This window comes from Lacerta agilis, chromosome 13, assembly GCF_009819535.1.
Source record: "Lacerta agilis isolate rLacAgi1 chromosome 13, rLacAgi1.pri, whole genome shotgun sequence".
Taxonomy (NCBI): domain Eukaryota; kingdom Metazoa; phylum Chordata; class Lepidosauria; order Squamata; family Lacertidae; genus Lacerta; species Lacerta agilis.
In genome coordinates this window covers 28113952-28130097 of record NC_046324.1, presented here as the reverse complement: position 1 = coordinate 28130097, position 16146 = coordinate 28113952, and the positions used below count along the sequence as shown (strand labels likewise).

Genomic DNA, 16146 nt, shown 5'->3' with positions numbered 1-16146 from the left:
GCTCTTTACAGGATTGGATGAGTGGTGTTTGTCTTTGACTGGATGGACTTAAATGTGTTTCTAATGTGTGTGTCAAATGATTACCTATTGAACAGACCGCCAATCTGGCTGAAGCCAATGCTTCCGAAGAAGATAAAATTAAAGCTATGATGTCACAGTCTGGCCACGAATATGATCCAATCAAGTAAGTCTTCAGCATGCCACAAACCATTTTTTTTTTGAAAAAGCTAACTTTGAAACAATTTACAGATTTACTATCTTAGTTAAAGCAAAACAACAAAGAAACACACTTCTCTTCTTACACCTTTTTAGTTACATGAAGAAACCCCTGGGTCCGCCTCCGCCATCATACACTTGCTTTCGTTGTGGAAAAGCTGGCCATTACATAAAGAACTGCCCGACCAATGGGGTAAGGGACTGTGGAGTGGAAGTTTTGATTTGTGTTAACTTGTTTATCTTTATTTTCATAGATCTCCATGAACCCTGTAGCAAGAAAATTAAAGTTTTATTTCTTGGTTTATTGTATATGGGGGAGTGTAATATCCTGTTAAGTCCTTCTTTCTCTCCACTTTCAGATTGTGAATGTCTCTTCAATGATCCATTTGATAGTGCCACCTTGTATTTGTATCACTGACTCTCCAGTAATGCAAGATCAGTGGGGCTGAGGGAGGGCTACCTGCCATGGAGTATTATTGTGGGGCACTTCTCACTATGAAAAGTAGTTTCTTAATGATAGCTTACAGTAAACATTCTAAGAGCAGTAGACAATTTGGTTCAATTCTTTCATGCCTCAAATGGGATGTGACTGACTTAAATAGCATCCTTGGTGAAGCTGCACAGTTCATGTCAGGTGACTGAACAATGTTGTTTCAACACAAGCCAAGAAGCTTAGTTAAATTTGGGCGGGGGGGGGTCTGTTTGGAGAAGCTGTTGAATCATTCTCTTATAGCTTAGAGAGATCTTTTGTGTTTTTTACCCCCTCGATAGGACAAAAACTTCGAGTCTGTTCCCAGGATTAAAAAGAGCACAGGAATTCCCCGAAGTTTCATGATGGAGGTGCAGGACCCTAATACCAAGGGCGCCATGCTCACAAACACAGGGAAATATGCCATCCCAACTATTGATGCGTAAGTATGCAGGTCTTTATGGTGCCGGAGATGCTGTCTCTAACATTCAATATTCCTAGCTAGAGCTTTGAAACTAGGGAATCATATTTAATGTGAGCAACATATTTGTAAAAAAATAAAATATGTCATGATAAGAAATGATTGTGAATGTTCGTGGCAGTTCATTTATGGCATCAGACATGTCTTCAGCATCAGACAAAAACATTGCTTTTCAAAAACACCTCCAGAAACACCTGGTTTTACCATTTTGCTGCTGCAGTAGTGGGAAAGCCTCCTGTTTATTGATTTCTCCTGGAACTATTCTCTTTGATAATTCTTGTTTGATGCTGTCCTCCAATGTTTTGGTTTGAAATTGTAAACTCTTGAGTTCATTGACGATAAGGCTGGATGTGACTTGGGTCATATCCACACCATAAACAGAACATTGCTTCTATCCACAAACTAGCTTGTTAAGAGTGCTGGGAATTGTAGTGTTGAGTTCCTTGGGCAGAAAGGTGGGGCACAAGTGCGATAAATAATAATAAATATTAAACACATATATTAAAAAATACTGTATATTCTGGCGTATAAGACTACTTTTTAATCCAGGAAAATCTTCTCAGAAGTCGGGGGTCGTCTTATACGCCGGGTGGAGAATCTGCGGTCAAGTATATCTCAAACTCTATATTTTAACTGGAAAAGTTGGGGGTCGTCTTATACGCCCAATCGTCTTATACGCCGGAAAATACTGTATAAAAAATATTAAAACATATATTTAATGCTTAACATCATGTATTGTATCACCTTTTTAAGACCAAGATGTGTGTCTGTGTTTTCAGTGCTGCTTATGCTATAGGAAAGAAAGAGAAGCCCCCTTTCCTACCAGAGGAGCCATCGTCTTCCTCAGAAGAAGATGACCCTATTCCAGATGAGCTGTTGTGTCTGATTTGCAAAGATATAATGACTGATGCTGTGGTCATTCCCTGCTGTGGAAACAGCTACTGTGATGAATGTGAGTTCCATAAACTGGCTTGTGTGTGTCTGAATGTGATGGGAGAAGAGCAAGGCTGATTGGGTTTCCACACCTCTAACATTACCTGAGAATGCTTTTACTTTAAAGTGTCGGGTACTTACTTGCACCTGGACTGCTAAACTCACTGGCATTTTAGATACAGGGTACACTCTTAAGATATCAAAAGCCCATTCCACAGTACTCAAGAGTGGCTTTTTTAGTGTGGTTGCACCTGTTCTATGGAACAACATCCCTCTTGAGATCAGACAAGAGCTGGCTATCTGCACTCTCTGGAACAGTTGAAGACATTTTTGGTCTGCAAGGCTCTGCCATGGGTGCTTATTTGGTGTGGTTTTCAATTTCACCCACTATTATTTTCTGTAGATTATAGCTGTTTTGTACATCATCTTGATGTACAAAAGAAGGCAATTAATAATAATTATCATAATAAAAAGCTGAAACTGTTGTCTTGCTTAAATTCTGACCTGGAATGCTTTATAAAGTAAGGACATTCCTCTTCAGGCATTGGAGTTTCCCTCTGCACCTCCATGCCTCTAGAAGGACAACCACCCACCCCTTTCTGGAGCAGCTGCTTTTCAAGAGGCATATGGGACTGCAGTGGGTGTACATCTTTGGGACATGCCCTTTGGACCCCACAGTTGCTAATAGATTTCTGTACTGATCTACTGTTTTGTGGCCTTTGCAGTGTCCTTTTAGTTACAGTACATCCACATTTAGAAGTCTTCTGGCATTTGTTGCTGTTTGCGGTCTTAGTAGCTGTGCTAGTACATTGTACCATTGAGCAGAGTGTGATGATTTATATAACAGTTACACATTTCACATGGCATTGAAAAATCATTCACAGGTATCAGAACATCGCTGCTAGAATCAGAGGAACATACCTGCCCAACTTGTCATCAGACAGATGTTTCTCCTGATGCGTTAATTGCCAACAAATTTTTACGCCAGGTAACTTGAGATCTATCTGTATCCAGTTCTGCATGCCTGAGTGTACATCTCTTTCCCCCTTATTCTTACTGATCCACTGTGTTGGCCTGGATGAGAAGGGGTGGGAGTTAAGCTGGTTTGTTCCCTCTGTGACCTCCCACCCAAGAAATTGACCCACATGCTGTGTCCCTTCTTCCCTGCAGTAAAGGTATCCACAGCAAGATCTGATTTTTTATGACCTCACCAGCCCTGATACCAAGTAGCACAGATGTTTTGATGCAATCTTAAGGAAGCTTTGATATGCTTATTCATTTCTCTTGACTGGTGATTTTTCTTCTCTAGGCTGTAAATAACTTCAAAAACGAAACTGGCTACACAAAAAGACTTCGCAAACAGCCCCAGCCACCTAGACCAGCAGTTCAGCGGAATGTGCCTTCATTACCAAGGCCAACAGGTTCCAGGCAGCAGGATCCGCTCATAATTCCAACCACTTCTGCCCCTCTTCATACACCTGCATCCCTCACCCTGTCATCAGCTCCTGGCCAATCAGTATCTTCAACAGCCACGTTGTCAGTCAGCCATTCTGCCACCAAATCTGCTAGTGAGGTCTCTGCACCAATGTCTCTGGCGGTTCATGCTGACAAGCCAGAAGGACCTTTCCGGTAGGTGAATTTGTAGAAAGAGGCCACTAGATTGACAGCTTGGCTTCGCTTTTATACTGTCCTGGGCTCTGGTGATGCTGTGTCTAACCAGTTGTATGCCTATCTCCCTGGAAGAATTGACTGCCAGTTCTTGAGTGTGTTTGTGTGTCTTAGTTACTTTTCTAAGGCTGGCAGTGAGTTTTCAAGTTACACGGAGTTCTTAGAAATCAAATCCAAAGTAAGGTATTTCAAGCCCATGCTTGCTTTTGGCCTGTTAAAATTGAGTGTTCTTAGGGGGGGGGGAAATGATGCTTATATGTTTTAATGAGTTACTGCATTGTTTTGAATTTCATGCAATCTCCAGGGGTTGATTGATATGCTTGTATCACATTTTGACTTTTAAGATTTTAGGTTTGAAATCTTAAAAGGCAAAGTAAGCTAGGTGAGGCTGAGAGAATATCCTAGTGAATTTCAAGAATTTCTCCTTTGGGTGCTGCAAGCATCCAAGAAAGCAATAATCACTCTTTATCTGTATTATTTGATTAAATTTCAAACTACAATGTTCTCATCGGCTGTCAGCTCAGTTCAGATGGTCCTCAAGAGCCATGCTATGGAGGGCAATTGGTAACTATAAATTGCCAATTTCGATATCACAGCAAACTGATTAACTTTAAACAGGAAATAGAGAATGGGAGGCAGGGCAGGAGGGACCTGGTGAATCCATAGCATGTCAATTCTCCTGAAACCATGGCTTGGAAGGTTGCCTGAAATGAGCTGCTGACTGCAGCTGAAGTTCATTAGAAGTAGTAAGGTTTCTAAAGCCCTAATTCAGGGATGCCAATTCCTGACCATTTGCTGGCTGGGACTGGTGGTTGCTGAGAGTCTGGAGGGTCACAGATTTCCTTTCCCTTCCCTAATTAGTAAAAGTAGTTTTACTAATTGCATTATGCAAAAAGTCTCACGGCAATTTACAAGACAAAAATGATGCCGATCAGATACAAATTTAAAACATGATAAATGGCTAAAATCATACAATTGATCAGGCAATAATTATAAATACGTTAATCAAAAACCTATCTCCCCACAACAACATAAGCATGCAGCATTTAAAATTAGTCAGTTCATGTATGCCCCCAAAACATATTAACCATCAAATGGCTGGGAGAAAAAGCTTCCCCTGAGGCCAGAAATATGTTAATGTAGGTGCCTGATGAGAGTCTTTGGGGGAAACATTCCATTAAACAGGAGGCCACCACTGAAAAGGCCCTAAAAATTGTACTGATTGTGTTTCCCATCTGGTGCTCCTCATGTTAACTTCTAGAAAAGATCTGAAGCAGACTGGCAGGTTTACTCCTGTCATTGCAAATCTCATACAGTATATCTTAGTTGCTCTAGTTGTGGGTATTCTTCGGAGCCTATCCACACCACATGAGACAAATTAACATCTCATTGGAAAACTTAGTCATAGCACGGTTCCTTTCTGATATATGCACCTCATCTGTTTAACCTCAAAACACTTTCTTCATAGAGAAGTTCTCCCAACCATTTAATTAAGTTTGTTGCTTTGTTTTGCCTGCTCTTCCCCACCTTTTTAGAGTATTGTGAATATGAGTACCTCCAGGGTCTGAATGACTTTGTAGCACCCAGTCTCTCGTTTTCAGTCTTTTGCCTAGTAGTTCCTAACCTTGAATTTGCCTCTTTCACTGCAGTGAGGGTGATGGTATTGGACCAGCTGCTGCTATAGTGACTGCCTCAGAACACTCAAAGCCGCCTTCCTCACTATCAATTAATACTGTGATGGAGGAGAAGGTAAGCTTTGTTTTGGAACTAAACTTGTTCGCACATTTTAGCAGCATCACACTCTAATTCTGTTCCTCTTCCTTTCTGCAGGGCTATCAGGTTCCTGTGCTTGGGCAGCCAGCTTTGCCAGGACAGCTGGGCTGTCATGGGCATTCAATACCCACCATGGGTAAGTAGTACAACTTTGCTCTTGGCTATTTTTTGCAATAGGCGTGCCATCTACATTTAATAAGCAACTTCTTCCCCTTTTCAACATAGGTCAGCCGATGAGAACCAATCCTGTTCGCTCTGCAGGCAATAGGTCAGGCTGGGAGCCGTAAGTATACCTCCAAAACATATTTTTTGTATCTTAGATAGTAAGTTTAGAACATGATAAGCATATTAAACAGCTTGATATGCGTAGAGAGGCTTTTTAAAAAGTTGCTGCTTAAAGGACCCTACTAAGCTCTTCTGTAGGGATCTAGTTTGTTATTGAGCAACACTCTAACCTCACTCCATTTTTTAAAGTGTCAAACTGTTATCAGGATCCAGGGACACCTTTAAAGTCCTAGCTTAGAAATAAATATGATCACTTTCAAAATAACTCCAGTTATTATAAAAAATAATATTTATCGATACTGCATTCCAGAAAAATAGGGCTGTATCCAATGAAGACATTGCATGATTGAAACAACTTCTGCTTGTGCAGTGGACCTTCTCCTCCTGCTGCAGCCCCACCCCTGAATCTGCTCTGGGGGTTCCCAATACCCCATGGCAGGTTGGGAAAAGATGTGGGGGGCATTTGTGGGGAGGAGAGGGAGGGAAGTTCCGTTTCACAGGTGGAAGTTATTCAACTCAACGCAGCTGATACGAACTCTTGTCTAGTCCAAAAGCTATGGGGATACGTTGAACCCCACAATGTCTACTCAAATTGCTCATTGAATTATCGTAAGCCCTAGAGGAGAAAACAGAAGAGATGCATAAATGAAATACTGAGCTTTTAAAAGAAGAGAAGATAAACTAGAACCCAAGCAAGGCCTAGTAGGTTTTTTCTTACAAATGAGAAATCAGTGTTGAAAGCCAGCTTAGAGGAGAATTAACTGCTTAAGAGAAGATTCATTCCTGTGACCCCTGCAATGCTTTGTACTGGGGCTTTGTACACACAGGAATGTGCAGAAAAACTGGATAGAAGATGCACTCCAGTGCACTGAACACTAAAGTTATTTTACCTATCCTGTTTTGATAAGTTGCTGGGATAGAATAGGCCCCAGTTAGTGAGTAGTTTCACTTTCCCATTCATTTCAACAGGGTAAATCAGCCTCTGACAACTTAGTAATTGAATTTTTTTTAAAATAATTGAAAGGGGGCAGGGAGCAAAATGAGATGCTACAGGACAACTGACTCCATAAATGCTGAGGATACATGGAGTAGGTTTGCAAAACATTTTACAGCATATTTGCAGCAGTTGCTGGTACCCACATCAACACCATTAACTGCCATTGGCTAAAATGGGTAGTTTTTAGCACAGATTAAGTCACAGGGTGAGGGGTAGGGTTTCAAATTGCCAGGCAGCAGAATTTAGATTGATTGAAGGCAGCCTCAAGTTTTTGAATTGCAAGCCATAGGGAGGAGAGTAGAGAAATCCAAACCCTGACAGGTCTATTAGACATACTGTGCCAGGTATCTTTTTTAACATCTCCAAAATGCCAGTGTACAAAAGAAATGCAATTGAGATGGGGATGCTGGATGGCAGGCATTTAAAACAGCAGCAGTAGCAGATTAACTAATGTTCATGAAAAGCTTGGAGGAGGAAAACTGTGGTAAGTGTTGTGTGTGACAGGGAGGGCTGTTGGGAGGATCTGTTGAACCGGCAGTGCTGAGGGGGAGCAAAAGAACAGTTTAGACTGGATAGGCTGTAAGACTGAGGATGGGCAGTTACTGCAGAGGGGTGCTATCCATTTCACGTTCCTCTCTTGAGAACAAGGGGCAAGTGTAACACTCAGTGACAACGTGTTTTTGGGTTTCTTAGAAGTTCAAATCGAGGACGCCCGCATAGTGACCGTACACAAAGGACTCAGGCCCCAACACTGCCAGCATCAACACCAGTCTTTGTGCCCGTGCCTCCTCCTCCCCTGTATCCTCCTCCTCCCCATGCACTTCCTCTTCCACCGGGGGTACCTCCACCACAGTTTCCTCCTCAGTTTCCACCTGGTCAGCCTCCACCTGCTGGGTACACTGTCCCCCCTCCGGGATACCCCCCAGCTCCAGCAAACATATCAACACCTTGGGTACCAACACCAGTACCAACGGCTCATTCAAATGCCATCCCAACGACACAAGCACCTCCTCTCTCTAGGGAGGAGTTTTACAGAGAACAGCGGAGACTTAAAGAGGAGTAAGTATTTGGCTCTGAATGAAGTTCCGTTATATTTCATTCTTCTGTTTCCGTAGAATATCAGACTGCAAAACTATGCTAAAAATGCGTCTGCCGTAAGCAAAAATGACATATAACGTGAGATTTCAAATGTTGGTTTTCACCAATAAAAATAATCCTTCAGATCTCAAACCCAGAAAACTGTAATTCTAACAAAATGCCATGAAGCATCTCTTGGAAACCTGCGTTGCTTTTTGTTTTGTTGTAGCATGTTCACATCTCAGTTGCATGCGAGTCCTTTTTTGAGTGGTGTGGTTCTCTTAATGCCGCCTTTAACATTGCCCAGTGACCTGACATCACGATCTCTCACTTTTGACAGGGAAAAGAAAAAGTCAAAGCTTGATGAGTTTACAAATGATTTTGCTAAGGAACTGATGGAATATAAAAAAATCCAGAAGGAACGCAGGCGCTCTTATTCCCGGTAATTGTTTTTATTGTGCCTGTATAGATGAACCGGAACAAAAAACCCCTTCTTTGCACCTTGCAGATCCCCTATTCAGTCCCTGGCATCATACCTAGTTTTTGGGTCTTACGTAGTACAGAGATGGGGAAAGATGCTACCACTCAGTGCCAATGGGACTGGGCATGGTGGGCTAACAGTCAGACATGCATGGCTTATTGCAGGTACAGGGAACCTCTGGCCCTCCAGATAATGCTGAAGTACATCTCCATCAGCCCCTCAGCAAGCACAATCAGTGGCCAGGGATGATGGGTGTTGTGGTTCAGCAATATCTGGAGGGCCAACGGTTTCCCAAACCTGGCTTACTATGTTCATAGGCATTTTTCTTATGAAGACTAACACAGGATACAGATTTGCACCTGTTGCCCTACGTTTCAACATTGATGCAAACTGCAGGCAATGAGATACAACTTTTTCCCATATTCAGAGGAACAACATACTCTGAATTTGCGAAGGCTTTGAAAGAAATATTGTTTGGATTTTTAGGGGTTAAATAGTTCCTGAGCTATTTTGAGAATGCACACAAAATGTCCAGTAGTAGCTTTCTGTGAAAGTAAACTCTGAAATAAAGCCTAATGATTGTCTGCAGGCCAAATAATTTCTGGATATTCTGTTAGCTAGTCACATAGAGCATGAAAATGTTTCCCAAAGAGGAGCTGTCACCATCAGCTGGTGAATTGCTTCTTAAATATTGGGTGTACAAAAGCAATTTGTGATAACTTATTTGGTGCAGAGTAAGGAGCTATTCTTCATTGACAATAGTGATAAGAATAAAGTTGTAAAAGTCCCACTGAGCTTGAATGAGTTGTTAGGGGTGCCCAGAAGAGCTCTGTGCATTGTCTCCTTCTAGGTATCTGCAGTGACTGCTTCATAACAGATTCTGTGACAAAAAGGGGAATGCTCTTCACTGGTTGTGCCACATAATTTGTACAAAAGTGAAGAGGCTACAGTTACACATCTTTCCTCCCCCTCCCCCTTTGCTTTGTTTCTTAAGGTCCAAATCACCATATAGTGCATCTTCATACTCAAGAAGTTCCTATACGTACTCCAAGTCCCGATCTGGCTCATCCCGTTCTCGATCCTATTCTCGGTCATTCAGCCGTTCCCATTCCCGCTCCTACTCACGATCTCCTCCATACCCACGGAGAGGCAGGGGGAAGAGTCGGAACTACCGTTCCAGGTCAAGATCGCACGGATATCACCGCTCAAGATCCAGGTCACCCCCCTACAGAAGGTATCATTCTCGATCGAGGTCTCCAGTTTACAGAGGCCAGTCCCCAAACAAGCGCCCTGTTCAGCAGGCAGAAGGAGAAAGGGAATACTTCGGCCGATACCGAGAAATTCCACCTTACGACATGAAAGCATACTATGGCAGATCTGTGGATATAAGAGACCCATTTGAGAAAGAGAGATTCCGGGAGTGGGAGACCTACCGGGAGTGGTACGAGAAATACTACAAGGGCTACACAGCTGGAGCCCAGCCCAGGCCTTTGCTTAACAGGGAGAACTTCTCCCCAGAGCGCTTTGGTCCTCCTGGCCCTAGGCGAGAGAATTCCCCATATATTCGGGGCCGTAGAGATGATTACCCTGGAGGGCTGGGCCATCGGAATCGGAATGTAGGTACTGGCTACTCTGAGAAGCTTCCAAGTAGAGAGGGCCATGGCATGAAAGAGGTGGCCAAACTGAAAGACAAGGAGGTTGAGATCCCACCAGGAGACGGGAAGGGAAACAAACACAAGAAGCACCGCAAGAGAAGGAAGGGGGACGAGGGCGAAGGCTTCCCCAATGCTGACCTGTTGGAAGGCTCGCGGAAGCCACGGGATCCTGCCCCTGGGGAAGAGGGCAGCAAGTCTGACCCACTCTTCATGCTCCCAAGCAGGGATGATGCTACTCCTGTCCGAGATGAGCCAATGGAAGCAGATTCCGTTGCCTTCAAACCCACTTCTGACAAGGAAAGGAAAGAGAAGCCAAAGGCAAAAGCAGAGAAGACAAAGCGAAAAGCAGAAGGCCCTGCCACTACCAAGAAAGAGATGCAAGTGAAGCCAGCTAAAACACCCCAAGAGAAAGTAGACGCAGATCGTGAAAAATCCCCCCCTCCTGCGAAAAAAGCCAAGGAGGAGTTGCCAAAGGCTGATCCTATTAAGTCAGTGTCTTCTCAGAAAGATGAGAAGGCACTTGGTACGCCACGCAAGGTTCATCCCCGAAGCTCAAAAGAGCATCCAGAAACCAGATCAGCCAAGGAGGAAAAGGCCAAGAAAGATCCCCCCAAGGAAGTCAAGCAGGAGAAGCAGTCAAGTAAGGAGGAGAAGTCAAAGAAACCTGTGGACAAGAACAAGCCTGTGGATGCAAAGCCAGAGAAAAGGAAAAGGAAAGCCGAGGAAAAAGGAGACAAAGATCATGAAACGCCGTCATTAAAAATGTCCAAACCTGACATTGTAGAGTCGAAACCGTTGCCAAAGGGGAAAACTGAGCCAGAGGGTGAAAAAGCAGAGAGGACCCCTGAAAAGGACAAAGCTGTTTTGCCAGTTGCTCCTGCAAAAAAGATTAAGCTGAACCGAGAAACTGGCAAGAAGATTGCCAGTGTTGAAAATGTCCCCCCAGTGAAGGAGGCTCCAGCCGAGAAGCCTGAGCCACCCCCCAGCAGCAAAGGGAAACAAGAGAAGGCGAAAGGGAAGCTGAGGAGGAAAGCCGCAGCTGCCGATGGATCCGGTCTGACACTGGTTGATTACACCAGGTACCTCCTGATTAAAACTTAAAAATTAATTTCACTTCCTGCCCATGTCATTTGGTTTGGACTCTCTTAAACCCATGTGGGAGTAGAAGATGAGTAGCTGACGTTGGCTGGTCTGGATCTTTTGTCCTATGGACAAGCCAGATCAATCCCTCTGATATAGATCAGTTGCCCTCCAGTCCCAAGCAGTCCAGATTGAGTCATGGCCTTTTAATTTCCCTTCTAGCATGAGGTTTTTTATGAAGCATTTTGCCCACCTTTCCTTGAAGTCTGGGCTGTGTCGGTTATTTTGTGACTATGGCTAGGTAAAGTGCACTTACCATTGGCCCTGGGTAGCCCATTGGAAATCTCACTTCAGCATTTTCCATCGAGGAGAAGGAATCATTGCCTGATATGGCTCACTAGTGTTAATTTATCAGTGCTAATCTGTAATCTGTGGGTGAGGGGGCCTTTCAGAGTTCCTCATTTGCCCTGGAGGCCCACCCCCCCATACCCACCTGTCACTTAATATCATTTGATGTCAGGTGTGCAAAGGGCCCTTGTGACAGGTAGGGGAAATAGCCTAATCAGCTGTGTCAGGCAGTGATTATTTTCCCTTGATGGAAAATGCTAAAATAAGATCTGCAAGGGGTCACCCAGGCTTGATGGGAAGGCTACATCTAGATTTGGATCCACTCAGGAGCTCCTGATTGAAGTTCCCAAGTAGACCTGGTGTCTGCTGAAAGCAGCACAGTTTTATATTCCATGCCAAATGCAAACAGCAAAGGAACAATTGAGAACCACTTGCATTTGGCACTGAGTGCCCACTGTGCTACTTTTGGCCAGGTTAGATCCACTCCAGTGAATCTGATCTGGCAGCACGGCTTGCATTCCTTGCTGCATTTTAACAAACGCATGGCACGCTTGCAAAAGAACAATCCCGCCTGCTAAGCTTTGGCTGCAGAAGGTTTGCCATAGTTGAATCCAGCCCACTGTGTCAATGAGGTTCCCTACACCTTCTGTTGTCAAACAGAAATCTCTTGAGTCATGACAGCCCCTCTAAAGTGTAGGCTGTGAAGAATTAAGGCTTGGTTACTAAGTTTAGTTTTTTTGTAGTGGGAAAATGCACATGTGGCCTGGAAAGGGGGGGTGGGACTCTGGACCCCAGCGTTCCTGAGGGAAAAAATAAACCCCTGGCCAGTTCCTTGATGCAAGGGCTGTTTTCTATGTGAAAATAAAATAGTAAAGTGAGGCTTTTAGCCCTGCAAAAAATGAATATCCCCACAAGCTAAATTTGGAATTAAATTATGCTGCTTTGATGTCTTCCTTAATAGGCTGTCTTTGGTTTTTCCTTCCTTAGCACCAGCTCTGCTGGAGGAAGCCCTGTGAGAAAGTCAGAAGATAAGCTGGACATGAAGCGAACTGTCATCAAGACCATGGAAGAGTACAACAATGACATAACAGCCCCTGCTGAAGATGTCATCATCATGATTCAAGTTCCTCAGTCCAAGTGGGATAAAGACGATTTTGACTCTGAGGAGGAGGAAGAAGAGGAGGACGTTAAATCTGTGCAAGTTCCTTCTGCAGCTGGGAAGCCCTCGAGTGTCGTCAAGAATGTCAGCACAAAGCCATCCAACTCCCTCAAACACAGTGAAAAGGATCCTGAAAGTTCACAGCCTGAGTCCAAAAACTCCAAAACAGTGTTATTGTCCAGTGAGAAAGGGAAACTCAAAGAGAGGGATCACACTGCATCTGACAAAGACTCTTCTGAGAAAAGGAAGAGTGGCACTCAACAGGAGAAGGAGCGCTCCGAACGCAGTGCTGAACAAGGCAATGCAAAGAACTGCTCTTCTAACTCTTCCAAAGAGGCCAGGTCTTCAGATAAACATGAATCTGCCCATGGGTCCTCTGGGAAGGATTTCACTCCTAACCGGGACAAAAAGTCTGACTACGACAGCAGCAGTAGCAGAGACTATTCTGGTTCCAAGCGAAGAGAGGAAAGGAGCGACCTGGCACGGAAAAAGGTCTCTCCTCCTCGCAGCCGTGATTCTGCCACTTCTGGACAAAAAAACAAGGCCAGGGATGAGCGAACGGAGCAGCCCAAAAAGGAGGCTGGAGACTCAAAGCGAGGCAGTTACAGCCCTCCGAGGGATCGGAGGCCAAATGACCACAAAGCTGCTTACGACTCTAGGCGTTCTGCAGAACAACACAAGTCCCAGGAGAGAAGTTCGGGCAAGGAAAGAGAGAAACGCCCGTCCTCTGAGACTACCTGGAGCAACAAGGAGAGGGTAGCAGGTGGGAACAAGTCCTTGCACCGCCGCTGCTCACCAGAGGCAAGAGAGTCAGGGACAATGGTGCCGAATGACAAGGGCACCACCAAGCCGAAGCCTCTGCCCAGCCACTCTGCCCGCCTCTCGTCTGACCCAACGAGGGAGACCGACGAGGCAGCTTTCGTCCCAGACTACAATGAGAGCGACAGCGACAGCAACATTTCTACAAAGCCAGAAGACTCACCTGGAAGAGCCACCCGGGAGGGGAAGGATAAGGCCCCCGAGAACAGTAAGCCCAAGGAGGGAGTGGTGGGGGCAGCAGTCTTGGCCCCCCCAGCTGGCGGGAGCCAGAGCCAGAGCAGCCCCAGCATCAGCCGCAGCCAGAGCCCTTCCGAAAGTCAAGGCCGGAGCCGCAGCAGCAGTGCCAGCTCGGCCGACAGCCAGGACAGCAAGAAGAAGCGGAAGAAGAAGGACAAGAAGAAGCACAAGAAGCACAAAAAGCATAAGAAGCACAAGAAGCACGGCGGAACAGAGTCTGAGGCAGAGCGGAGCCAAAAACACAAACACAAGAAGAAGAAGTCTAAGAAGAACAAGGAAAAGGAGAAAGGAGACGACCAAAAAGCGAAGGCGGCCCCCCTCTAGGGCGGGGCAGGGGGTGGACCGACCTACAGAGGGACTGAGTCGCCTGTGTGAAATTTTGTTATAATGTAAACAAACGAGAGCCTTGTAAATAATGCCATGACGGGCCCTGTGCTGCACTTACACAATTGCTGCTTGATTTGATTTTTACATCAGAGCTTTATAAAGTGAACATTTTGTACAGACTTGTGAGTTGTGACCATGTGATATGGGGGAGGGAGGTGGGTTTTTTTATTTAATTTTATTTTTATTTGGGGGGGCTCTTTTAACCACCATTAAAATAGTTTGGGTGGTGTTTACTGTACTGTGAAAAAATTCACACTTTTTTTTTAATTGCCTGTCAGGAAAAGAAAAGGGCTGGTATCGGTTCTAAAATATCAGCCAGAGGACTTGTGGAATGCATTACAGCCCTGTTCTGTTACTTTTGGATTACAATAAAAAAAGAATTCATTAAACTTTATAATCAATGTGTTAGATTTGCAGCACCAGCTTTAATCAGGCAAGGAAGGGAAGGTGACCCTCACCTCCCGATGAGCTCTACCCTTCATGAGAAATTGTCTGTCTCCGACAGAACTTATTGGTTTAACACACAGAATGTTAAACTGGAGGGTGGGTGGCTAGGAAGCTCTGTGAGCATTAATCTTTGAAAGCAGTCAAGTTCGCTCTTCCGCGGAGAGAACTTGGACTGGTAAATGCATCATCCTAGGAGGCTGCATGCTTAAAGCAGCTATCCTCGAGCCTGTGGGGGTGGACTCCCTTTGGGGACCTGAACACAATGCCATTGGACCCATATTGGTCCACATTTTGATGCATAGTGAGGGTGATGGTTTGGGGTAAACTGGTTTAAATGGAAGCTTGGCTTTCCAAACTGGCTGATTCAGGGTTACAGTGACAGCCAGCAATAATTGCCTCAGGCAGGATTCCAGACTGCCACAGGGCCCTTTAGCTTGGTGAATAACAACCCAAACCCTATGCTTTGCTAAGCAGCCAGAGCAGGTGGCTGGGGCTCATTCTGTGCAGCTAGCCAGCATTGGCTCCTGCCAGCAATTTGGGAGATACATTTCAGCCTTTCATTGTCGGCACTGTCCGTTGTCAATTCTGTCAGACTTAAGATTTTTGGGAGGGGAAATTGTGTTTTTTTAAAAATTTGGCATGTTTTATTGCCTCAAAAGGTTAAACACCAAGTAAGGAGTTCCTGTTTTTAATAAGAAAAATATATATCCTGCAGCATTAAATTGCAATGCTAGATTTCTAATGCCTCAAATTTTCAGGTAAAATCATGGAATGGTGCTGTCAGTTGAACATGAAATTTTCATGTTCATTTTAAGGGTGTAGATATAGACTTGAACACTGAGTGATTTTGCTCTTTGGAGAGTGGGTGCTGCATTGCTCCTGCTCTCAGTGGACCAAAGAAAGTCCTAATACTCCTCCACAGTGTTAGAGCAAGCAGACAAAAAGGTACAACACTAACTTGGCTGTTTCACACTAATACTTGGCTGTGATTCCCTCAGTTTTCCTAGTACTGCACATGGTTGCAAAGTGGTCACTGGGAGTTTCCACAAGAGATATTAAACAAAAGAGCTTGCTGGATCATGCCAATGGCCCATCAAGTCCAGCAACCTTTTCTCACAGTGGCTAACCAGTTGCCTCTGTGGGAAGCCCACAAGCAAGACCTGGGTGCAGCACCTCTTTCCCCAAATGCATTTTCTAGCACCTGCCATTACTGCCTCTAATAGTAGAGGTAGCACAGACCCCTTGTGACTTGTAGCCATTGATAGCCTTATTCTCCTCTGTGAATATGTCTAGATCACCTTTAAAGCCACTGATGTTGGTGGCCATCACTAGTTCTTACGGGAGCAAATTGACATAGGTAGACACTGTGCTGTGAAAGACTGTTAAAATGTGGACCCCAGTACTCCTGCTGCAGGTGATCTAGACATAATTCACAGAAGAGAGTAAGGCTATCAATGGCTACAAGAGGTGTGTGCTACCTCCACTATTGGAGGCAGTAATGAGCACAGAATAGAGGTGAAACACTTGCTTTTTTGATACGTATGCTGTGATCTTGTTACTGCAGCCTCCGCTTTCATTAACATTTCTGAAAGACTTTTCACATGTACCGCTGCCACGTCAGGGCTCCCTCATCC

The 16146-nt window shown here is 44.6% G+C and overlaps 1 protein-coding gene across 3 annotated transcripts in view; it reads left to right on the top strand.

Annotated features, from left to right (window-relative positions):
* The window catches only part of RBBP6 (RB binding protein 6, ubiquitin ligase), a 31165-nt gene extending 16706 nt beyond the window's left edge, over nt 1–14459 (top strand). The window contains exons 5-17 of one of the 3 annotated variants that reach the window (XM_033166629.1): nt 96–184; nt 313–409; nt 988–1127; nt 1946–2118; nt 2984–3087; nt 3409–3728; nt 5417–5516; nt 5598–5676; nt 5766–5823; nt 7516–7881; nt 8240–8341; nt 9375–11114; nt 12451–14459. In XM_033166629.1, coding sequence (XP_033022520.1) covers nt 96–184; nt 313–409; nt 988–1127; nt 1946–2118; nt 2984–3087; nt 3409–3728; nt 5417–5516; nt 5598–5676; nt 5766–5823; nt 7516–7881; nt 8240–8341; nt 9375–11114; nt 12451–14002 — 4920 coding nt within the window. In that variant the 3' untranslated portion in view covers nt 14003–14459. The remainder of the gene's footprint in view (nt 1–95; nt 185–312; nt 410–987; nt 1128–1945; nt 2119–2983; nt 3088–3408; nt 3729–5416; nt 5517–5597; nt 5677–5765; nt 5824–7515; nt 7882–8239; nt 8342–9374; nt 11115–12450) is intronic. The other 2 variants (XM_033166631.1, XM_033166630.1) reach the window with 2 other exon arrangements.
* The last annotated feature ends 1687 nt before the right edge of the window (nt 14460–16146 follow it).